General features: G+C 41.9%; 1 protein-coding gene across 5 annotated transcripts in view; it reads left to right on the forward strand.

Annotated features, from left to right (window-relative positions):
• Positions 1-25,000, forward strand: part of Fbxo11 (F-box protein 11) — a 76,608-nt gene that overhangs the window by 46,042 nt on the left and 5,566 nt on the right. For 2 of the 5 annotated variants that reach the window (XM_087552979.1, XM_087552981.1), the window contains exons 2-16: positions 6,285-6,409; positions 6,514-6,595; positions 7,613-7,757; positions 9,485-9,614; positions 10,645-10,728; positions 11,090-11,222; positions 12,895-13,001; positions 13,083-13,194; positions 13,277-13,383; positions 13,489-13,626; positions 19,396-19,613; positions 20,734-20,819; positions 22,017-22,111; positions 24,158-24,280; positions 24,376-24,461. In XM_087552979.1, coding sequence (XP_087409105.1) covers positions 6,285-6,409; positions 6,514-6,595; positions 7,613-7,757; positions 9,485-9,614; positions 10,645-10,728; positions 11,090-11,222; positions 12,895-13,001; positions 13,083-13,194; positions 13,277-13,383; positions 13,489-13,626; positions 19,396-19,613; positions 20,734-20,819; positions 22,017-22,111; positions 24,158-24,280; positions 24,376-24,461 — 1,771 coding nt within the window. Of the gene's footprint in view, positions 1-6,283; positions 6,410-6,513; positions 6,596-7,612; positions 7,758-9,484; positions 9,615-10,644; positions 10,729-11,089; positions 11,223-12,894; positions 13,002-13,082; positions 13,195-13,276; positions 13,384-13,488; positions 13,627-19,395; positions 19,614-20,733; positions 20,820-22,016; positions 22,112-24,157; positions 24,281-24,375; positions 24,462-25,000 lie in introns of those variants that run through there. The other 3 variants (XM_087552980.1, XM_087552983.1, NM_181631.2) reach the window with 2 other exon arrangements.

Consider the following 25,000-nt stretch of genomic DNA (forward strand, 5'->3'; position numbering starts at 1 on the left):
TCTTAGTCACTGTTCTGTTTCTGTGAAGAGACACCAAGACCAAGGCAGCTCTCACGAAAGAAAACTAATTGCTGCTGGCTTATGGCTTCAGGCCTTCAAGGTGGAGAGTGTAGAGGCAGGCAAGTGTCTGTCATGCTGGAGAGGCTAAGAGCTACATCCTGATCTGGCTTGGCTTCTGAATCCTCAAAGCCCACCCCCAGTGACACACTTCCTTCAACAAAGCCAGGCCTCCTAGTCCTTCTCATTCTGTGCGTTTCTCTCCCTGAGCAGTGGAGTACATGCGTCCCCGGTGGTCCTCACACACACAGCACAGCATCTGTGTAGCAGCAAGAAAGATGTGCTGCTCCCTCCTTCAGAGCACTCACTGATGGCTGAAAAAGCCTCCTCCTCTGCTTTCTGCCTCATTAACAGGTAAAGGCACAGGAAAGGGAGGTTTGAATAACACCTAATACTGTATGTTGGAGTGTTAAGAAAATTACTGTAAGCATAGCTAATCTAAGCTGATAGAAACACATTGGACTCAATGTGTGCGTGGACTGCAAACATAGTAGAATGAAATAGTGGAATCGTAGCTAAACCCTAAGGAATAAAGAATTAAGTCAGGGGTGCCAGAAATCAGAGAAACAAAATCAGTGAGTAGGAGATGCTGCTGTGTGGTAGCACGGGTGTGACAGCACTGTGTGACAGCACAAGTATGATTGTGCCATGTGGGAGCACAAGGGTTTTTGTGGCCCTGGTTATGTGTGATATGGGTCTCAGACTGGGCCTTAGTACACACATGGGGACAAGAAATGTGGCATCGAGGCCTGAAGAGATGGCTCAGTGGTTAAGCACTTGTTTCTCTTAAAGAGGACCTGGGTCCAATTCCAAGCTCACAACCTTCTCCAGTTCATAGGATCCAAAGCCACAGACTAGACACACATTGGTGCACATACCTTTATACAAGGAAAACATTTATATGCATAAAATTATTTTTTAAAAAGTGTGACATTGGGACTTTTCAAAACAGCTTAGATAGAAGTGAAAACATCCCTAATTGTACATAGTGACTAGAAAAAGTACCCACTAGTCAAAAACTCATGACAAAACCCTCAATGATAGAAAAATCTTAAGGGCACGTGTACAGTGTTTATAACAGTAGTAGGAAGGGGAGGCAGCTATGGGCAATTCTGCTTACTGCACAAGCCTGACCTGAGCTCAGTCCCAGGAACTCATGGTGGAAGAGATAACTCCAGAAAGTTGGCCTGTGAATCCACATACAATAAGAAACAAAATTGAATAAAAAATTAGTATTTTAAGAGATTAAAGAAGGAATAAAGCATCATTTAGTTTTAACAGACAAGTGTGAAAAACTAAGCCAAATCAAGTTCTAAAAATAAAGGTTGGTAACATATCTTCAACCACAGGGAGGCGAGGTAGGAAGGTCTTCACAAGTTTGAGGCCAGCCTGGTCTATTTCACTAGTTCCAAGGATATATATAACACAGCCCTGTCTCAGATGGGGTGATGGTGCTGCTGCTTAAAATGATATTAGGATGCTTGTCTAACTTTTATGAAAAGAACTAAGAAAGCTGCTACATAATGATAAACTGAATAATTCACCAGGAGTTAATGAACGATCTGTATCTATTTTAACATTTCACAGCATATAAAATAAAGGTTTATAGGCTAAATAAATGACATAGAGATACGGTGGGAGATTTTTTTAGCACAGTTTTTGCCGAAGCCAGTAGATAGCCAAACTCCCTCCACTCACAGAGAAGACAGAATGCATGACACTCTATCAGAAGCTTGCTTTCTAGAGATTTTAAAATTGTACTGTAAAATGTAGACTATTGGGGCTGGAGATAAACCTCAGTTACAGCCTGGTTTTATGTCAACTTGATATAAGCTAGAGCCATCAGAGAGGAAGAAGCCGCAGTTGAGGAAATGCCTCTGTGACATTGGGCTGTAGGATTTTTTTTTTTTATTACTGATTGATGGGGAAGGCCCAGCCCATTGTCAATGGTGCCGTCCCTGGACTGGTGCTGCTGTGTTCTATAAGAAAGCAGGCTGAGGGGCTGGAGAAATGGCTCAGTGGTTAAGAGCGCCGACTGCTCTTCCAGAGGTCCTGAGTTCAATTCCCAGCAACCACATGGTGGCTCACAACCATCTGTAAAGAGATCTGATGCCCTCTTCAGGTGTGTCTGAAGACAGCTACAGTGTACTCATATATAATAAATAAATAAATCTTTAAAAAAAAAAAAAAGAAAAGAAAGCAGGCTGAGCAAATCAGAGCAAACAGTCCAGTAAGCAGCACCCTCCATGGCCTCTGCATCAGCTCCTGCCTCCAGGTTCCTGCCCTGACTTCCTTCAGTGATGGAAATGTAAGCCAAGTGAACCCTTTCCTCTCCAATTTGCTTTTTGGTCATGATGTTTCATTGCCCAGTAGAATCCCTGACCAAGACAATGCACAGACTTCTTGCCTAATGCAGGAAGCCTTGTCTCAAAGACAAAAGACTATCATGTTCATTTTAGACAGAGAGGAGCATTTGTAAAAATTAACCATGTATGAAAGCACAAAGGGAATGACCCCACAAATACCTAACCATGTCACGTGGGCTGACTGGTTTCTGACTACAGTGCAAAACTTAGTTTTCAAGGCTTTACTTAAAAATGATGTAAAAAGAACAGTTTTGTGATGTGTCCCAGAATAGCCCCAAACTCTTGATCCTCCAGCCTTAGCCTCTTGTGTACTGGGGTCACTAAGCTAAAAACAGTGTTTAAGTGAAGTAACAGTTAGACGTGCAGCGGATCATGCTGTTGTGCCCCGGCTTCTACTCCTTGAGGAGATATAAAGTCTTGAGGTTTTCCTTTGAGTTCTACTGGGGATGACTGCTACCCAGTGGCTGAGTCTACTCATTAAGCACTTGCAAAGCAGCGACTCGGCAGTTGTGTCACTTTTGGAGTGTGCGTCTGTAAGGAGCTGCTTCCTATCTATTGGTTAGATGATGGCTCTGTTAAAGCCAGGAAGAACACCTTTTTTATTTTATGAATTTGAGTACTTTGCTTGCATGTATGCATGTATGCATGTATGTATGTATACCATATGCTTGCCTGGTACCTGAAGAGGTTAGAAGATGTTAGATCATCTGGAGCTGTCGCTGGGAACCATCATGTACATAGATGTTAGGAATTGACCCTGGTCCTCTGGAAGAGCAGCCAGTGCTCTTATCCGCTGAGCCGTCTCTCCAGTGATCCCATCTCTTTGTGAGCCAGTAAGACTGTGATGGTTTATACAAGCGTGGCCCAGGGAGTGGCACTATTAGGAGGTTGGAGTAGGTGTGCCACTGTGACTGTGGGTTTTCAGACCCCCTAGTCTTAGCTGCCTGGAAGCTGCCTTCTCCTGCTTGCCTTTGGAGCAACATGTAGAACTCTCAGCTCCTCCTATATCATGCCTGCCTGGGCACTGCCGTGCTCCCACCTTGATGATAATGGACTGAACCTATGAGCCAGCCCCAATTAACTGTTGTCTTTTTAAGAGTTGGTCGTGGTGGGGTTGGGGGGTGCTGGGTTAGGGTTTTAGCTCAGTGGCAGAGTGCTTGCTTAGCAAGCGCAAGGGCCTGGGTTCGGTCCTCAGCCCCACCCCCCCACCCCCCAAAAAAGAGTTGGTCATGGGGCTGGAGAGATGACTCAGACACTAAGAGCACTGTCTGCTCATCCAGAGGTCATGAGCTCAATTCCCAGCAACCACATGGTGGCTCACAACCATCTGTAATGGGATCTGGTGCCCTCTTCTGGCCTGCACAAGTAACATGCAGGCACAACGCTGTATACATAATAAATAAATCTTAAAAAAAAAAAAAAGAGTTGGTCATGATGTCTGTTCACAGCAGTAAATCCTCAAGACAAAGAGCTGCTTCAAATTGATTCCCTTCACTATGGAGAGTGTGTGTGTCCCCTAAACAAGTTTCATTTATATATATTGGTTTTTATCTGTATGATTTGTATAGTTTTTATTTGTATGATTGATTGTCTTGTCTGTGTTTTGCAGTATGGGCCTTGTACATATAGGCACTGTTACTAAGCTGTAATTCTCAACCCCGATTTGTTTACTAACCTGTGTATAAGAAGTAGTTCTTCATCACATTGTACAGAATTACTTGCCACAAAACAGTCCTTGTGTTGGTTGACAGTGATGATTTTGGTGATTGTTCTGTAGTAGGTCAGCTACAGCAATGACAATCTTGGTCTGTACTACTGATTTCTACATAGGTGCAGGATCAGTTGTCAGAAATGGGACAACTGAGAGGCAGTTTGCCACCCAGCCTTCCAGAGAGCAGCGGAACAACCTGTCTCCTTTTGCTCCCTTTGTGTGTGTGTGTGTGTGTGTGTGTGTTTTCCTGGTTTTTTGAGACAGGGTTTCTCTGTGTAGCCCTGGCTGTCCTGGAACTTGCTCCATAGACCAGGCTGGCCTGGAACTCCCAGAGATTCGATGCCTCAACCTCCCAAGTGTGGGGACTAAAGGCATGGACCACAAACTCCTGGCATTCTTTCCTCTTCTTGGTAACACTCGTGTGTAAAGAATCTTTTGCATCTTGCATAATATGGTAGATAAAAATTATCACACTGTAGTTTTTATTTGTATTTCTTTAGTTTGGAACTATCTTTCCACATCTAATGTACCACCACAACTAGGCTATTGGTCATGTATTGATTTGTGAACAGATTGCCCCTTTTTAATGTATTACAGTCACTTTTTTTCCTAACCATCTTTTTCTTTTGTCTGTTGGTGTTTATGATTCAAGAATTTATACTATCGAAATTTTCAAGATTTTTAAAATTCAAACTGCAGAGGCCCCCAGCTCTTTAAAAGCTAACATGCCTTTTTACTCCCTAGTCTATGAGTGCATGCCCCTACAAACTAAAGAGCCGTGAAGTTAACACTAATACACCCTGTGCTCTACTCTTGGTGTCCAGATTTCATGTACTGGGGTGGCTGAAGGCGGGAGTGTTCTCACGGGAGCCACAGGTTGTGTGTAGTCTTGCTCATCTCGTCAAGTCCTGTTACAGAACAGCTGTGCTCTCCAGCTTTGCTATTCTTCATAATGGATTCATTGCTCTCCATCTTTGTCAGGAATTTCGTGGAAATTCTGTTGTGCTGTCTGTCGGGTGGTGCAGTTTTAGTCTGTCATTATTGATGTGAACGATGAGCTCCTATCGGGGTTGGCATTTATTGTTCTCCTAATCTGTGGGCAGATAACAATTGCCTGACTTCCAGTGGGTTACAGTTTGCCAGTTTGTGGCTTGTTATTTGATGCACTAGCTTAGTTTTGCCTTTTTAAGCTCACTTCCATCCATCCATCCCTCTCTACCTACCTACCTATCATCCACTATCTACCTACCTACCCACCTACCTACCGATCGATTGATCGATTGATCAATTAATCACACCTTTTTTTTTTCTGCCCCCAAGATATTCTAGGCTCATTTTGTACTTTCCTGCCCTACTACCCTGGGAACCACCATTTCTCCAACAAGTATGAAACTTTCCTTTTATAGAAAATGTTATTCAGAAAGCAAGATCCGACTACTAGCCATGCTCAACTATTTTGGGAAGCCTTGTGTTAAATGTGGGGAGAGCTTCTGCTGATGAGCACCCGTTCTGCACATCTCAATGTTCACACCTGTGTTCCTTCTATGGCTGGGACTTCACACTTTATGCCTCTAAATCCAGGCTCAACAGCAAAGGTTTTACTGGTGCTTTTTTTTTTTTTTTTTAATTTACAGCTGTTTTCTTGAACAGAAATCCAGGTTCCATTGCCCTGTGTACTTTCTGACTCATTTTACTCTGTTGTGTACCTGTCTCTGCTCTCACCTCAGCTGTGTGAGGCTCTTTCTGCTCTGCCCGAGGCCACTCCCTTTCCCTCCCTGCTGTGAATCTCTTTCATGCTCTAAATCTCTAGCACCATCTGGCAGGCCACCCTCTACCCGTTCACTTTTCCCTGACTGCTGTCTGGTACACAGAACTGAGCCGTCCCTCTCCCTCCACTTGGCCTTGCAGTGGGACAGCCTGCCTGCTCAGCTTGAGCTGCTCTGACCCGCTCTTCTCGTCAACACCTCTTCACCTCTTCCCACACCCCCTTTCTTTTCTTAAACTTTTTTCCAAGCTCTACAAGATATGGAATGTCTGTCAGATAGTCATCCGGTTGGCTGGAATTCCGTACAAAATTATGTTGTTCCTTCTCTTGCTGAATTTGAGATTTTAGTAAAAAGATGGATACCGTTTTCTTTCATCTTTGACAGATGATGTTCCTGCAGATATGGTTGCAGAAGAATCAGGTCCTGGTGCACAAAACAGTCCATACCAGCTTCGTAGAAAAACTCTTTTGCCAAAAAGAACAGCGTGTCCTACAAAGAACAGCATGGAGGTGACTTAATTGTAATTGTTTTTGTAAGGAAAGAATGGGTCAAAATTTGTGAGAATTATATACAGTGGGAATACTTGACTGACAGTTTCTTCTTGGTTTTGAAGGGCGCCTCTACTTCAACTACAGAAAACTTCGGCCATCGAGCGAAGCGGGCAAGAGTGTCTGGGAAGTCACAAGATCTGTCAGGTACTCCGAGAGGGAAGTAAAGTGAGACGCGTTTCAAAAGTTCATGTTTGAGCCTAGCATAGTAACACATGCCTTCAATCCTGGTATTCAGGAGGCAGAGGCAGGGGATTTCTGAGTTCAAGGTCATCCTGGTCTAGAGAGTATCGGGACAGATAGACAGGGCTTTATAGAGATGATGGTGATGATGATGGTGGCGGTAAGTGAAACTGAAAATTAAATATTATTTGAATATATTGAGTAGTTACTATTAAAAAATACATCAGAACCCTAATCCTTCCCTCTTTAACGTTTTTTAAAATGTATCTTTAATTTTAGTTATGTGTGTGTGTGCTTCTGTGAGGAGATTGTTGTACTTACCTAAATAGCTAGAAGGAGGGCATTCGATTTCCTGGAGCAGGATTTGCAGATGTGGTGAGCTTCAGGTTAGAGGTGCTGAGAACCAAAAAATGGGTCCTCTGCAAGACCAGTACAAACTTAAATGTTGAGCTATCTCTCCAGCCTGTCTTATTTTTATATAAAAGTTTTTTTTAATAGTGCTATGGTGTAGCCATAACACTAGCTAGCTACTTGGGAGGTAAAGGGCTGGGAGCTGGAAAATGAAGTTAAAGAGTAGTGAATTTAAGACCGACCTAGGAAGCTTCGAAAGACTGCCTAAACACAAAACAAACAAAAACAGCTAACACTGTGCATGCGTGTGTGCACATGCTTGTATGTACATATATGTAAGATAAAAGGGAAATACAGGACTGGAAGATGGCTCAGTGGTTAGGAACACTGCTCTTCCCGAGGTCCTGAGTTCAATTCCCAGCAACCACACGGTGGCTCACAACCATCTGTAATGAGATCTGATGCCCTCTTCTGCTGTGTCTGAAGACAGCTACAGTGTACTCATGTACACAAAATAAATAAAATCTTTTTTTTTTAAAAAGGAAATATATCAGTAAAGGCATATGCTGTTTGTTGGTGAGGAAGTCGTTGCTGGTAAATGACTTGTTATGTTCTGTTAATCTCTTTCAGCAGCACCCGCTGAACAGTATCTTCAGGAGAAGCTACCAGATGAAGTAGTTTTAAAAATATTCTCTTATTTGCTGGAACAAGATCTTTGTAGAGCTGCTTGTGTGTGTAAACGCTTCAGTGAACTTGCTAATGATCCAATTTTGTGGTGAGTGAAACCTACTCCTTGTTACCTTGAAGGATGCTGTGTGATGCCAAAACTGCCAGGGAAGGAAGTGGACGTGCGGGCTTCTAGTTATAACAAAGTAATTAAAAGAAAATTAAAATGCTTATAAATTCTGTTGCCTGGTTATCGTAAATGTGGAGAACTTGTTGATCCAAGAAATATTATAAATCAGGAATTATTTCTTTGTTTACAAGTTCATAACAAGCAAGTGATTTGGAAGGGAGTCTTTATGTATGGAGTCGGGTAGAGTACCGCAGACAGAATCTTCTACAGCACAGGGTGGCCGCAGAATGACTACGTAGCTGAGGCTGCCCTTACACTGCCCTCCTGTTTCAGCCTGGGATGCCATTGTATGTCACCACTCCCAACTCATTTTCTTTTTACATTTGGTTTTTGTTTTTATGAAGCAGCATTGGGTTTAACAAACACATCAGTATAGACTTAATGTGTCAGTGTAGAGATGCCCAGAAGTAGGATGTGCCAGGAGCATGGGTGTGACTTTACCAAAGAAGAGGCCGGTGATGCAAGGGTTAGTACAGGCTTCTCCAGGCAGTGCCGCCTCCTGTTTAAAAGCAGAGCTAGTTGGATATGGTAGCTCACACCTGGAATCATCCATCCCTAGCAGAGGGATGCAGAGTTTAAAGCCAGCTTGGCCTACAGAGAGAGTTGCAGGTCAGCCTGGGCTACAGAGTGAGACCACACACTGTGTGTGGTGAGAGTTGGTTTCTGGGCTGGAGAGGATGGTCACTGGTTAAGAACACTGTTCTCACAGTTTGTTCTCAGGACAACCAGTTGTAGGGTTCCAGTATCTTTTCAAGTCTCTGCAGGCACAGCACATATGTAGTGCATATAGATGCAGGCAAAACACACATACTTGGCTGGAGAGATGGCTCAGTGGTTAAGAGCACTGACTGCTCTTCTAGAGGTCCTGAGTTCAATTCCCAGCAACCACATGGTGGCTCACAACAATCTGTAATGGGATCTGATGCCTCTTCTGGTGTGTCTGAGGACAGCCACAGTGTACTCACATACATAAAATAAATTATAAAAAAACCACATACTTTTCTTTTTAACTTTTAAACTTTTTATTGTTTGTTTGAGGCAGGGTTTTTCTGTGTGTAGCCCAGGCTGTCCTGAAACTTCACTCTGTAGACGTAGTGGGCCTAGGGTCTGGATCTGCCTGCCTCTGCCTTCTGAGTGCTGGGATTAAAGACATGTGCCACCACTGCCCACCTTTTTAAAATTAGTCATTTTAAGAAATATTTCGACAGCTGGGTATAGTGCCACACACCTTTACTCCCAGTACTTGGGAGGCACAGGAAAGTGGTTGGATCCTTGTTATTTCAAGGCTAGCTTGGTCTACAGAATGAGTTCCAGGACAGCCAAGACTACATAATGAGATCCTGTCTGCAAGGGGAAAAAAAGAAAGTATTTTGTCTGCCTACTGGTACATGTCTGCTCCTAGCTACTCGGGAAGGTAAGGCAGGAGGCTCTCTGAGTCTAAGAGTTTAGAGCCAGCCTAGACAACAGAGAAGACCCTGCACCACCAGTACCATTGCAGGGACTGGTACATTAGTTAATTAATTTCTATATTTATTTAATTTGGCTATCCTTATTGAAATTTTGGTCATTCAGCTAACATATATTTAATATTTTATTAATCTAGAGGATATTTTATAAGGATATCTTTAATTTGTTTATCCCCTCAGGAAACGATTATATATGGAAGTATTTGAATATACCCGGCCTATGATGCATCCTGAACCTGGTAAATTCTACCAGATTAATCCAGAAGAATATGAACATCCAAATCCATGGAAAGAGAGTTTTCAACAGTTGGTATGAAATACAGAAAAATACAGACTTGTGTATTTGTAGATACATTTCTTTAAAAAAATAAAGTCATCTAGAGGGAGATGGCTCAGTGGTTAAGAGCATGCACTATTCTAAAGAACCTGAGTTTAGATCCCAGCACCCACAGGTAGCTCATAGATAACTTCCTGTTACTCCAGCTGCAGGGCATCCAGTGTCCTGTCTCTTCCGGCCTGCTTGGCCAGCTGCACTCGTACACAAACCCACACACGACGCCACATAATTCAAAGCTTTGTCAGGTAAACAAGTGCATGGAAGACTAGCTGTGGGCACAGCAGCACACACCTGCAATCCCAGCACACAGCACCCAGGCAGAAGATCACAGCCGAAGGCCAGCCTCTGTCACATGGACGACTGCTGCAAAGAAAAGAAAATGTAGGAAGCGTCAGTAGCGTGGATGGCCATGATTCCACTGGATCTGTTGAAATTTGTACATAAGTAAAAGGTCTTAGTAATTTAAAAATTCCACCCTTTTTCTTTTCTTTTTAAACAAGGTCTCACTGTGTAGTCCTGGCTGGCCTACAAAAGACCCACCCGTCTCTGCTGGGATTATAGACACACCATGCCCTTCATAGTTGAGCTTTCTTCTGTTTCTAGTCCGTCGGTGTGAGTGGTTCTCAGCTGGGGGTGATTTTGCTTTCTCAACTATCAGGGAACACTTTAACAGTCTTGAGATACTCTGTGTTTGTCAAAGCAGAAGAGGGCTCTTACCTCTAGTATTAAGTTTGTTAGAGGCCATAGATACTACTGAACCCCACCACTACATGGTTCCTGGGGCTGCTCCCCATGTCAAAGAATTATGTAGCCCAAACTAATGGTAGTGGTAAAATGGAAAGTCTGCCTGTCTTACTATATATAATGAATAGCTTTCTTCATTGTACTGTATGACGGGAAATAATAGTTGGTATGGTGTGAATTGTTTCATATTTAATAAATGTTACACTTTGGTACATTGACTCTGTGACAGACAGTGTTTGTCTTGTTTTTGACATCCTAGTATAAAGGTGCACACGTAAAGCCGGGATTTGCGGAACATTTCTATAGTAATCCTGCCAGATACAAAGGGAGAGAAAACATGTTGGTATGTTTGTTTTTACTTTGTAGTTGGCATATGGGGTTGGTTATAAAACGTGACTTTATTGGCCTCTCCCCCCTTGTTTCCCTTTCATTGTTTTTTTGTTGTTGTTGTTGTTGGTTTTTTTTTTTGTTTTTTTTTTTTTTCCCGGAGCTGGGGACCGAACCCAGGGCCTTGCGGTTGCTAGGCAAGCGCCCTACCTCTGAGCCAAATCCCCAACCCCCTCCCTTTCATTGTTATGTGACATTTGTTCTGTCCTTCTGTGAACACTAGATCTAGTCTTGTCAATTGTATTTTATGCCATTTAGGTGATAATGTGGTTCTGTATCAACTGTTCTGTACTGACATTTTTATTTGATTTTTCTAGTATTATGATACTATTGAAGATGCCCTTGGCGGAGTACAAGAAGCACATTTTGATGGGCTTATCTTTGTTCATTCTGGAATATATACTGATGAATGGATATATATTGAATCTCCAATCACTATGATTGGTGCAGGTATTTTGAAACTCATTACTGTTAAAATTTTAGCACTTTATTTGTATTAGTTCATTTACATACTCAGTCTTTTCAGTCTTAGTGACTTAAAATCTGGGTGGACTTTGCTAATCCCTAATGACAGGAAAACAGCGGAGGAGATATAAGAGAAACAAAAGTAGGAAAGTTAGAGTTACAGATGCATGTGGTTTCTGATGTCACTGGTTTCTCCATTGTCTTCAGTTACTCATTTAAAAAAAATAGGTATGTTATTTTTCCTTTGAAAACAGCATTCTGGGTTCTTTGGTTTTATTTTGTTTTTGTTGTTGTTATTTGCGCTCAAACCTAGGACATTGTGTATACTTACTGTACAGGCAGGCATTCTACCACTGAGTTTCTCCCTAGCAGTAATGGTTTTGTTTTTAATGCTGTAGTGTATTGCTTCTGTTTTTTAGATTTGTTTATTTTATTTTATGTGTTCCTATATGTTTGTATATATGTGCACCATGTGCTTGCCTAGTGCCTGCAGAGGTCAGAAGAGGACACAAGAATTAGGAATGGTTGTGAGCCACTGTGAGCACTGGGACTATACCCATATCCTCTGCAAGGGCTCTTCATCATTGAGCCATCTCTCTAATGAGATATTTATTAAATATTGATGAGTTATCTCAAGAATTGACTCCATATTTGGTTTTTGTTTTGTTTTGAGAATACAATAGACTTTTAAAAGGTAACTAGCAGTATTATTTACTGATGAAATTTACATTTACTGCCTCTGCTTCCTTCCCCATCTCTGTGGTAAATCATCCCTGAGAGGAGGAGAGGGATTGAGAGTACATTGTTAGTCAAGCGTGTCTGAGGGCCTGTTCAAGCCCTAGCATGCACCATCATTCCCCAAAACAAGAGAAAATGCTGCTTCTTTTAACTTTAAACTTACAACTTTAAAAATGAATGTCATGTTGAAATTGTTTATTTCATGATATACACTAGCTGTCCTCAGACACACCAGAAGAGGGCATCAGATCCCATTACAGAAGGTTGTGAGCCACCATGTGGTTGCTGGGATTTGAACTCAGGACCTCTGGAAGAACAGCCACTGGCCTTAACCACTGAGCCATCTCTCCAGCCCCAACTGTTTATTTCCTAATATGCATTTGATATTAATACTGTTTACAGTTGAATTTTCTTAGAAGTATTATTATATTTGAGTTTGGGTGCAGTGGTGTTATCAAACAATATTTCCAATAGATAATGATTATTTGTCATAGATACTGATGAAACATAGTTAACAAAAGTTGTCCTGCTGCTTAATATTGCTGTCTTTTTAATTTATTCGTGTGTGTGTGTGTGTGTGTGTGTGTGTAACTAGAGTCAGGCAGTTCTGAGCCACATAGATAGGATGGGAGCTGGGAATTGAAATCAGGTACTCTGGAGGGTCAGGAAGCACTCTTGTCACTGACTGTCTTCCGTCCTCTCCAGTTTTAAAACACCCCATCTCAGCTGGACATGGTGATGCAGGCCTGTCACCCTGGCCCTGGGGAGGAGGAATTGGGAGGATCTCAAGTTTGAGGCCATCCTGAATCCTGCCTTTTGCAGGAGGATAGTGGGGAGGGTGGGAGGGTGGAAATCCTCTGTGACAAATTCCTCACTGACTGAAGAGAATAAAGGCCCTGTCTTTAATTGTCTCCTGCAGCACCTGGGAAGGTTGCAGACAAGGTCATCATTGAGAACACTAGAGACTCCACTTTCGTTTTTATGGAAGGTTCTGAGGACGCTTACGTTGGATATATGACAATAAGAGTAAGAGACTTTTCCTTTTGAATCCTTTTTGAAGTAGGTAATTTAATTGTTGCTATTTCAAGTAAACTTTCTACTTTTCAGTTCAACCCTGATGACAAATCTGCCCAGCATCACAACGCGCACCACTGCCTAGAGATCACAGTCAACTGCAGCCCCATTATCGACCACTGTATCATCCGAAGCACATGCACAGGTTCGTGCTTCCCCCTGCCTTGTGTCGAGGGGAGTGCAGGGCTGTTCCATGGTTTGCTTTTTAATGCGTGTTTTCCTCGCAGTTGGCTCTGCAGTGTGTGTCAGCGGTCAGGGGGCGTGTCCCACTATCAAGCATTGTAACATCAGTGACTGTGAAAACGTCGGCCTCTATATAACAGATCATGCACAGGTACGTGCTTTGGACTGTTTGTTTTTGGGGTTTTTTTTCTTTAAACTATTTTTTTTTATTAATGTTTTTGAAACTGCACTAATGTTTATTTCTCATTTTTTGTAGGGAATATATGAAGATAATGAAATTTCTAATAATGCATTAGCTGGGATTTGGGTTAAAAATCATGGAAATCCAATTATTAGACGGAATCACATTCATCATGGACGTGATGTTGGTGTATTCACATTTGATCATGGCATGGTAAGATAAAAGCTGCTCTGCCAGTTAACAATCCATCCTTCAGCGTCATTGTGTAGATTGTCTGAGTGGAAGAGTTATTACTGTATTTTGAGTCATACAATATCCAGTCTATGACTTTACATGCCCAAGGCATCATCTACAGTACATTATGTTTGTGGTAGAATTGATCAAATTGATGAGGGCATGTGAGTTCTCATGTCTGACTGTGTGTAGAAATTGCATGGGATCCTACGGGGAAAGAGTGTGTGTCTGTGTCTGTAGTTCGGTTTCCATATCAGGTACAATAAGAACTTCAAAAAACAAGACCAAAGAAAAACAGCATTTTGAGTCCGCACTGCAGTGAGTCTGATGTAGCTGGTCTGCAGTGTCTGTGCTCTGCAACTCAGTCTCAATTGCTGAGGGCTTTTTGTTTGTTCTTTTGTTTTGATTTGTTTATTTGGTAGGGATCAGTTTGAGAGATCAAGCCCAAGACCTGGAGAACAGTAGGCAAGTGTTCTATCCAGCCTCTCATTGTTAATTTGGTTTCCATTTTATTTCTCCTTAAAAAGATTGTATGACCATGTGCCAGTATCCTATCATACCAACCTTGCTAGACAGAGGCAGGGAGACCCAGAACCCAGGCCAACCGTGGATATCTTAAGAGTTGCTAGGGAAAAACACCCAAACAAAACTACCAGGGCACCTCTCAACGGGCAGGACTGTTGAGTGTTTGCATCTGGCTGTTTATTTTCATAACTGTATAAATTCTTAGAGTCTCTGAGGTCATTATTCCAATGTAGTGTTAACAGAGGTGAAGGCATGGTCCATGCCTGTAATCCACCACAAGTGTGACACCAGTCTGGGCCTTAGAGAAGTTCTAAGCAGGTCAGGCCTACACAAAAGACTGTTTTGATAGATATCATTTAGATGTCCTTTTTTGATTTAGTGTCTGGTTTTTCTTGAGGTAATTTTCCTGTACTCACACAGCATTTGCCAACATTCTATGTTGTAAGCCTCAGAGACATGGGGAAAGGTGGTGACATAGGACTGGGGAGAGCTCACACCCCAGTGTATTAGTTGCACTACCTGACCACAGTGGGTCCATGGCAGAAAACAGTACGGATCCCAGATGAACTAAGCCGTCATGAATACCGTCTTTCAAATGTGCTTAGAACTAAAGAGTTGAGGTCACAAGCTGGCTACATTAGCTTAGCCAGTGTCAGCCGTGTAACCTGAGAAACAGGTCCACCTAATGTTCAGTCTGTGGCTTGTCTACATAGATGAATAGAAGGAAGGACACTGCTGATCCTATGAGGTCAGCTCACAGACAGAAGTGGCCTTCCGGACCACACACTCAGGACCAGCCTCCATGGCTCGGAGCTCTTTTGCTGACAGATGAGAGAGGGAGTCTGGATAACTATTAGAAGTGTACTGAGATAGGATTGTTAAGAAGTTGTTCTCGGCCTGGAGAGATGGCTCAGTTGTTCAGTGCTCTCCCAGAGGTCCTGAGTTCAATTCCAACACGTGGTAGTTCACAACTCAGCCTTGTCATACAGGACCCCAATGCCCTGTTCTGGTGTGTGTGAAGTCAGCAGCAGTGTGCTCACATACACAAGACAAACAAATCCTAAAAAAGTCATTCTCTGTTGGAGACACTTAGTGGTAATAATTCTGTCCTTCCGGAACCGTGTGTTGATAGCTTTGGCTGTGTTTTCTTTAAGCCATATCCAGTCTCACATTTATGGCTACTTTCTTATTATTCATACCTGAGTAGAGGTACAAAGGTAACTGCAGCCTGACTAGAAGCTCCTCGATGAGAGTGCCTGTGGTGACGATTAGTTCACTTTAGTGACTTCCTCCATATTTCAGACCCCCGTACGTAGGCAGCTTTTCCAGGTATTTGTCTACAGACTTGGGTTTACAAGTATTACACCAGCATTTAAAAAACAAAAACGGAGAACTCAGCGAACACCTAGTGATGGATTGACAGTTCTAAGGAGCAGCAGTGTGTGTACCTTTGGCCTGGTCTGTCTCTGGGGCCTGCTGTGGTGCTGTGTGTGACACAGCGCATGAGGATCTGTCAGTGCTGTGTTCTTTCATTCTGGCTTGTCTGTGCCACACTTTACCACTGAATTCATGGCCTCACTCAGGATACATAACCTTTTAAGTTACCTTTTTCTGTGTATACTACATTCCTAGAATTTAAACTCCTTTCTCCTAAAATGAATCCTAAGAGATTTTAAGGGCTGGGGAGATGGTTCGTTGTGTAAAATGGATACTGCGTAGACATGAGAACTTGAGTTTGGATCCCAGCAGCCATCTACATCACTGGGTACTGTGTAATCTGTAATCTAGATCTAAGGAGGTAAGAGATAGATAAGATAATACCGGAAGCCAATTGGTCAATTAGTTAATCTAGCCAAACCAGTGTTCCCAAGGCTCAGTGAGAGATCCTGTCACAAAAGATAAGGTGGGAGAGGGCGGAGAGACAGCTCAGGTTAGCAGTATATCCTCCTCACAGGCTCCCAGGGACTCATAACTACCTCTAACTACAGCTTCAGAGATCCCAGGGACCTGTACTCAAGTGTCCAAGCACCCACACTGATACACATGATTAAAAAATGAGGCAAGCCAAACTGAGGAAGCACCAGTGCTGACTTACGCCCAATAAGTGTTTACTTGCTCATACACATTGGATGCATACTTAATGTGATATATAAAACACCCAAGTGATTTTCTGCCTTGGGATTTAAAAAAAAAAAAAATAGGTGTTTTGTTTTTTTTTTTTAACTTTGGTTTTAAAAAATAGGAAGAATAAATGAAAAGTTTTGCTACACCTTCACAGTTTGTTTCTGTTAGTTGTGTTTGAGCACCCTATTTTTTTAAAAGATAAGGAAATAAATAATACTTTTCAACTAGCTTCATCCCGTCCCTCATAAATCTTCTGGGTGATTCTTTTTGAGATGAGGTCTCGCTGTGTGGCTCTGACTAGCTTAGAAATTACAATGCAGATCATTAAATTAAATGCTGGCCTTTAAACTCAGAGATCAGGGGTTGGGGATTTAGCTCAGTGGTAGAGCGCTTGCCTAGCAAGCTCAAGGCCCTGGGTTCGGTCCCCAGCTCCGGAAAAAAAAAAAATTAAAAAAAAAAATTAAACTCAGAGATCTCCCTGCTTCTGCCTCCTGAGCGCTGAAGTTAAAGCTGTACACTTTGTGCCTAGCCTTTTTTTTCTTTACTTAGTGTGTATAGATGTTTTACCTGCACGCACGTGCGTGCGCCATAACAGGGCCTCATCCTCTGGAACAGGAGTTACAGATGGTTATGAACCATGTGGGCTGAGAACTGAATGCTTGTCCTCTGCAAGAATAGCTGGTGCTCTTAATGAATGAGTTATCTCTTCAGCCCTATAAATTTTTTGTAAATGTTGAAAATATTTACGATCTTATAGTTCCAGGCCAGCCAGGGCTACATAAAAATGTCTCCAAATTCTCCTTTAATGACGTGTCACATCCTGTCCTGTGTGTTTGCCCGTTTGTACTATTCGTTGTATTAGCCTGGTTATGCTGCTGGCAGCATAGTTACCACAGGCTAGTGTACAGGAGGCAGATTGTGGACTCACAGCTCTGGGGTAGGATGACATTGCTGCATTTGGTAACAGCCATCTTGTGGGCCAAAAAAGAATACGAATGTCTTTACCCTGGTCTCTTCACTTTCTTCTTAGCAAGCAGCCCGTATTCAGTCATAGAAGCTCCACTTGGTGGTCCTATCTAGTCCTAATCACTTTCCAGGGACCATGCCTCTAAATATAGCTGGCTTAAGGTTCCAAATATTTGGGGGTTTGGTTTGGGGTTGGTTTTGGTGCACACATGAGAAGGGCTCCCTATTTATAAGCAGCTATCTGCAGCTCATATCTCCCAAGTCTTTGTGTCCCTTCCCCTTCACATTCGTGTGTGTGTGTTACCCATGGTGCCCAGAAGAGAGGGTATTAGATCTATTGACAGTTGTGAGCACTTTGGTTCTGGAAATTGAATCTGGGTCCTCTGGAAGACCAACCAGTGCTCTGAGCTGCTGAGCCATCTCTCCAGCCCTGCCCTAAGCCTTAATAACCGCCAATGGGAGTTTCAGAAAGACAAGCCAGGTATCTTTATAACTTCAATAGAAGATCCTTTGCTTGGCTTAGTAGTAACATTTGTTACTTGAGAACCATACTCTAAGGACATTCTGTGGTAACAGCAAGTCTCTTCAGAGTATGCAATATTTGGCAGATGCTTTGTAAATTAATTTATAATTTGGGTTATGGACTTTGATTTCAATGAAAATAGCCTTTTTTCTTTTTTTCTTCCTCCAACTTTACTTAATTTTATTTATTTACTCTAAGTCAAGGTTCTACTATGTAGCATAGGCTGGCCTTGAACTTAGATCCCTTCCAGTCTTCTGAGCTCTGGAGTATAAACATACAACATCGTATTTTGGCTCTTTTTTAAATTTGAGAGGTTTGTTTCATGGTGAGTCTTGTGCACTTCCTACTTTGCGGTAATTAATAAAGATGACTGCATAAAAATTATAAGAGCTTTCATATTTTGTATTATAAAACAGTGTAGGATGAATAGTTGGGCCTTACTGAACCATTTTACATTTATACTGGAATTATACCTTAATGAAATAGATGCAATTCTTTACTCCATAAAGCAAGGTGTAGCTAGTTTCTTGAGTTAGGATGAATGAACCTTGGTTTATTTCTAATTTTTTTTTTTTTAAAGACAGGATCTCTTATAACCCAGGTTGATTTCAAACATCTTATGTAGCCAAGGCTGGCCTTGAGCTCTCCATCCTCCTGCCTCTGCCTCTCCTGTGCCTTCCAGGTGTTAGCATCATGGCCACCACACTTAGCGGTTATTTGTAGGTCAGTGTTTCGTTCATTAATACTGGTTTTGAAACTAAGCCTCTGTGGTGCCAGCTAGCTGGAACTGCTGGATGATGGAATCCTCCTGCATCAGCCTCCAGAGCATCTAGGCCTGTGTGTGTTGTGCCTATTGTACCTACTGTAGGTCATCTTTTACAAGTGGAATTATTGGAACAATTTTTCTTTTTCATGCTCTTGAGGATCAAACATACTAGGCATTTTATTTTTCCCACCCTCCAACCAATCTGTTGTAATTGGTTGTATAAGTGTTTTGTTTGTTTGTATGCATGTATGTACCAAACGCATGCTTGGTACCCGCAGAGGCCAGAATACATTATTGGCTCTCCTGGAACTGGAGTTAAAGACATAATTGTGAGCTACTGAGTAGATGCTGGGAACCAGGCCCAAGTTCTCTGCAAGAACAGCAAGCGCTCTTAGCTGTTGAGCCATCTCGTCAGCCCCCGTGTGCTGGTATTCATGAAGACATCAGCCCTTTGGTAAAGGATAATACATTTTAAATACATAATCACATTTATAATACATTTTAAGTTCATAATTACATTTATTGAATACAACTTTATATGTTTTTCTTTCCTACCTTTAAATGCATTCATAGTAACTAGAAAGCTTGCTGGGCAGTGGTGGCACACGCCTTTAATCCTGGCAGAGGCAGAGGTAAGCAGACCACTGAGTTCCAGGCCAGCCTGGTCTATTGCAGAGTGAGATCCAGAACAACCTAGAATACACAGAGAAACCTGTTCTCAGAAAAAGGAAAAAAGATTTGTATTGTTTCTGTATTATCATTGGAACTTTAATGTCTATTTTTCATTTTTCTTTCATTTCTATTTAGAAAGTAGCCTTTACATACAGATTTTAACTTTTTTCAGGGCTACTTTGAAAGTTGCAACATACACAGAAACAGGATAGCAGGCTTTGAGGTAAAAGCCTACGCTAATCCCACAGTGGTTCGATGTGAAATTCACCATGGGCAGACTGGAGGAATATATGTCCATGAGAAAGGAAGAGGACAATTTATAGAGAATAAAATCTATGCAAACAACTTCGCAGGCGTATGGATTACCTCAAATAGTGACCCAACAATAAGGTATTTGCATAATTACAGATACAGGTTGGTTTTGTTTTTGTTTTTTGTTTTTTTTTTTTTTTTTTTTTACTTCAAAGAAAAGTGAAGATACTGAACATTAGCTCTTAAAATATTTTTGTGTGTGAGGCTGGAGAAATGGCTGTTAAAAGCACTGGCTGCTCTTTCAGAGGACCCGGGTTCAATTCCCAGCACCCACTTGGCAGCTCACACTGTCTATAACTCTACACCCAGGGGATCCAACACCTTCACACAGACGTAAAAGCAGGCAAAACACACATAAAAATTTTTAAAATAATATAAAAAATCAATTGCACAACACACACAAATATATACTAAACATTGTTGTAGAATGTGTTTTTCTGAATGAATCTAAATGAGTATAATTATTTCACTTTTTTATGTTGTTTGTTCTATTCTTTTATGAGCAGTTGCAAATGCTGTGTTGCTCATTGTTTTGTTTTACTGAGGTACCTGGTCTTCATGTATCTGGTTGGCCTGGAACTCAGAGGTCTACCTACCTTTGCACCCTGAGTGCTGGGGTTAAAGGCTTACACTACCATGCTCAGCTGATTGAGTTTTAATTGTCAAGTTATCTGTTAGCTTTATGAAAATGTACTGCAAACTTTCATTATGTGTTTCTAAGTTAACTAAAAGCAGTTGTTTTCAGTGTTTCAAAGTAATGTTTGAAATACTATTTGGAGCTGGGAGTGCTGGCATACCTGTGACCTGTCACTCAGGAGTCAGAGGGTGGAGGAACCCAGAAGTTGGAGGCCAGCCTAGTCCATATAGTGAGACTAAAACCAAATTCAAACAACAAAAAGAATATTATTTAGTTAAGATCTGAGGATGTGGCTCAGAGCTTGCCCAGTAATAGCCATGTCTCTGTATTAGTTCACCGTTGAAAAAGTAGACATAAATAAATGCTTTTTCATTTTAGATATTAGGTGGGTTTTTTTTTTTTTTTTTTTACTTCAAAGCCCTTAGTAGTAGAAAGGACTAAAAAGAAAGGCCACATTTCACAAATTCAACTTTTAAGTCCAAATAAGCTAAGTCTCATGTTACTGCAGATGTAAAAAGCTTCATTAAGTATATGATTTTTAAAAATTGTTTTATATTATAGGGGGAATTCTATATTTAATGGAAATCAAGGAGGAGTTTACATCTTTGGTGATGGACGAGGCCTTATAGAAGGAAATGACATTTATGGTAAGCAAATGATTTTGTTGTATAAAACTTATCCATTAGCCTGTCTTTTTCCCCTTTGTGTGTTTGTTTGCGCACACGTGCATATAAATGCAACACATGTAGACTACCGAGTGAGGAGAGGAGACGGGAGCTGGCTCCCTCTGCATTGCTCAGCTGCTCCTGCTCCTGTGGGTGCTCCCCACCCACGCCCTTCTTGATGAGCGTGAGGACCTGCTTATTCTTGGAGACCTGGAGTGGTTCAGTAACACACTAGGGCATAAAACCACACATCTCTTGGATTATAGATATAAATGCGGTGTGTCTGCTCAGGTGCCTGTATTTGCTCACGCACTATCTATCACTCCGTGGCCCACAGCCCCAGGGTAGTGCAGATCTGTGGTTCTTGCCCTTTTGGGGGTAGGGAGAGCACAACAATAATGCGAGCCTAATTGATGTTAGCCGTAGACCGTTCTGAAATTGTGTAAGTGAGAGAAGTGACCTTGTTCTTTCAAAGTCTCAATAAAGGGGTAGATGATGTAGTGGTTGACAGGACCCAGGTTCAAGTCCGAGCGCCTACAACCATCTGTAACTCCAGTTCCAGGGTATCCATGAGTCCACGATCCACAGACATTCATGAGGACATAATACACAAAACAGTGACAAAACTTAAGAATACAGAGTTTCAAAGATTATTCTTTGATACTTAAACATTTACTTAGTGGTATGTGTACAAGGTACTATCCCAAATACCTCAGAAAAATGTCTTAACCCTAGACCTAAGGATTGTGTATGATTTTCTTGCATTCACTAAATATCTAATAATGTTGGTTGAAGTTCAATGTACTTTGAGCTCAGTAGAATAGGGAAGTACACCTTCTTAAAGCTTGAATTCAGCAAACTGATGTACCAGACACATGGTATTCACATCACTTCAGTGAGATAGATGCTAATATCTAGTGTCAATCAGAAAACAGGCATGAAGAGGCTCAGACATGGCCTAAAGTCATATTGGAAGTAACCAGAATAGTGACAACCTGGCTTGATCTCAACTATTAGTCTGCCCACATTTCTACATCTGCTCACACTCTAGTTCTCTTATCTTTGTTTTGTGATGCTCACTAAGGTTCTAGGACACGAATTGCTACTATTGCCTGATGTAAAATGACTCCATACTACTAGGTTCTAAATACTGACCTTGTAAACTTTATTTTTAAATAGGTAATGCGTTAGCAGGAATTCAGATTAGGACAAACAGTTGTCCTATTGTTCGACATAACAAAATTCACGATGGACAGCATGGTGGGATTTATGTGGTAAGTTAATGAATGTCGTTACAGAAGCTCTTACATGAAAATCAAGGGCCAAGGCTAGGGATGTGCCTCATTGGTAGAGTGCTTACCTGGCATAGATTCAGTTCCCACCACCACTTAAACCAGGCCTGGTAGCCCAAGCCTATAATCCCAGGATTTGGATGAGGCAGGAGGATTAGAAGGTCCAAGTGTCATCGTAGGCTTTATAAGGAGATCAAAGGTTACTCTGGATAACATGAGACCCTTCTTAAAGACATGGGAGGGAAGGAAAGAAAACTACAAAAAGTGACTTATTAAGAAACTTCTATGCATGATCATGGAGGCATCTTTATAAGCACCTCTGTTTCTCTTACTTCTCATGTTCAAGCCTTATATTAAAGTATTTGTTAAACTCCTGCCTCTTGTGTCATAAAACAAAAAGATGGGTAGCTAGATATAAAGGCCCATAAGCGCAGCATGGACCAGGGCTGCATGGTGACTTTGTAGGCCATGCACTTTGCCAGACAGGCATGACGACTCCAAAACCCACCTTAACAGAACAAAATGATGTGGCGGCTGTGTTGTTTTTACTCCCACTTGCTGGTTAGTGGGAGACAGGAAGGGTCCCTGCAGTGAGTACATGAAGGACCACAGTGAGAAAAAACAGACTTGAGGCTAAGCATCGTGAGCTTAGCTGGAGAAAACAGAAACGTGACAAGATTATGTTAGAAATTCCTGGATTATGACTTTGTAACTTTAGTATATAGACTAGATACTAGTCTCAGTCCTCCTTTGCGTACACAAATGATTTCGATTCTGATACGGAAGTAGCCGAGTGCTCTGGGGCGTAAGAGAGAACCCCGTTGAGTGTGTGGGTGGGTGGGGAATGCCGGCCACCGTTTGGGTCTCGGGCGTCACAGTCATGAAGCTCAGGGCCAAGCCTACACGTGCCCAGCCACCTCGGCTGCCCTTAAAGACTTACTGGGTGTGATATCTGCTGTGTCGTCGTCGTGTCTTGCCAATGTGACTACTTTATAAAACTGAAATTCTATAAAAGCAATATATAAACTATAACCATTGCCACCCACAAAAGAGAGAGCCTTAAAATCAAACAGCAACCTCGCTCTTAAATTTTTTTCTGAGGGCGGTAAAAAAAATTCTGGTATCATTGAGACCTTATTATTTTGGAGTGGTTTCTCAGCAAAAATTTTAATAACTGCTGAATGAAACATTTGTAATGTATACACATTTTAGAAGTGTTCCTTAGCTTTAAAAAAATGTTTCTCCTCTAAACATTTGTACATCTAAAGTATAAAACCACACAAGGGGTATTTTAAAAAATTTAGAAGATTAAAGTAGAAGCCACCTTTAAGAAAATGTTAGGATAAATCTTTAAAAAAAAAAAAAAAAAAAAGGGCTGGAGAGATGGCTCAGCGGTTAAGAGCACCCGACTGCTCTTCCAGAGGTCCTGAGTTCAATTCCCGCAACCACATGGTGGCTCACAACCATCTGTAATGGGATCCGATGCCCTCTTCTGGTGTATCTGAAGACAGCTACAGTGTACTTACATATAATAAATGAATAAATCTTAAAAAAAAAAAAAAAAAAAAGAAAATGTTAGGACGCTGTGTGACCCCGATTTAGGAAGAGGTAGGAGGACCAGAAGTTGGAGGCCAGCCTGTCTAAAAAAATGAAAGAACTAAGGAAACTAAAAAACGTTAGCCTGGGTGTGGTGGCACACGCCTTTAAGTTCCAGCACTCAGAAAACGGAGGCAGGCAGGTCTCCAGGCCCTGTCTCAAGGGGGAAGGCAGTTTGGGGCAGAGCGAGACAAGCCGGTGCAGCCTGCAGCCAGGAAGGCACTGCTGCACGGGCCTGGGAGTAGCCCAGCACTCAGACACCAGCACTGAGAAAGAAGAAAGTTGTCATCATGTCCTTGTCATCATGTCCTTGCCTAGCTAAGGGGAAACTCCAAACACCGAAGTTGGTGGCAGAACTGTTTGAGGGAGGACTATACTTACAGACCGTTGGCTATGACAGCATGTACAATAACCAGTTTAACTTGTATTCAGCATGAAAAGGGACAAGGTGTAATAGAAGAAAATGAAGTTTACAGCAACACCCTGGCTGGCGTCTGGGTGACAACTGGCAGCACGCCAGTACTAAGAAGAAATCGGATACACAGTGGCAAGCAGGTAAGATTGCTTACTTGGTCTTCTTTGGATCAGTAATGCTTTATTAAAAAAAAAAAAAAGTATGACATGAGTTGTTTTTTCTCTCCCATCGTTAGGTCGGTGTTTATTTCTATGACAATGGACATGGTGTTCTAGAAGATAACGATATCTACAATCATATGTATTCAGGGGTTCAGATAAGGTCAGCGCTTTCTTTCGGGAAGGACTTGGGAGTGTGTAGACTGTAGAAATTTTGTCTTTACTGGGCAGTCATTGTGTTCTGTACACTCATGTCTCTGCATGTGAAGCTTTTCTTGTTCAGTGGTAAGCGGTGTGTGCCAGCAGAGCTCTTGTCACTCGTGTGGTCCCGAGCTGCTCAGCTGCACCTACCCGTGCCCCGTTCTTAATCATGCCATTGGCATTCTATAAAATGGAAACAGGTTTTTATGCTAGTTACTAAACAAACTTTTGAAGTTACTATGTAGACCAGGGTGGCTTGCAACTCACACAGATCTGACTATCTCTGTTTCCACAGTTCTAGTGCTGGGATTAAGTATGTGCACCACTACCATGTCCAGCACGAATAACCGTTTATATCTCCTCGTTAGCATTTTCTGGGATTCTCGGTTTTTGGAGAAGGGGTGTTGGACTTTTGTTCATTGAGGCAGGATCTCTACGTGGACCATGGTGGTTTCAAGTCCAAAGATCTGCATCCCGGATTCTGGGATTAAAGGAATATAG

Source organism: Rattus norvegicus, chromosome 6 (genome assembly GCF_021556685.1).
Source record: "Rattus norvegicus strain SHRSP/BbbUtx chromosome 6, alternate assembly SHRSP_T2T, whole genome shotgun sequence".
NCBI classification, from domain to species: Eukaryota; Metazoa; Chordata; class Mammalia; order Rodentia; family Muridae; genus Rattus; species Rattus norvegicus.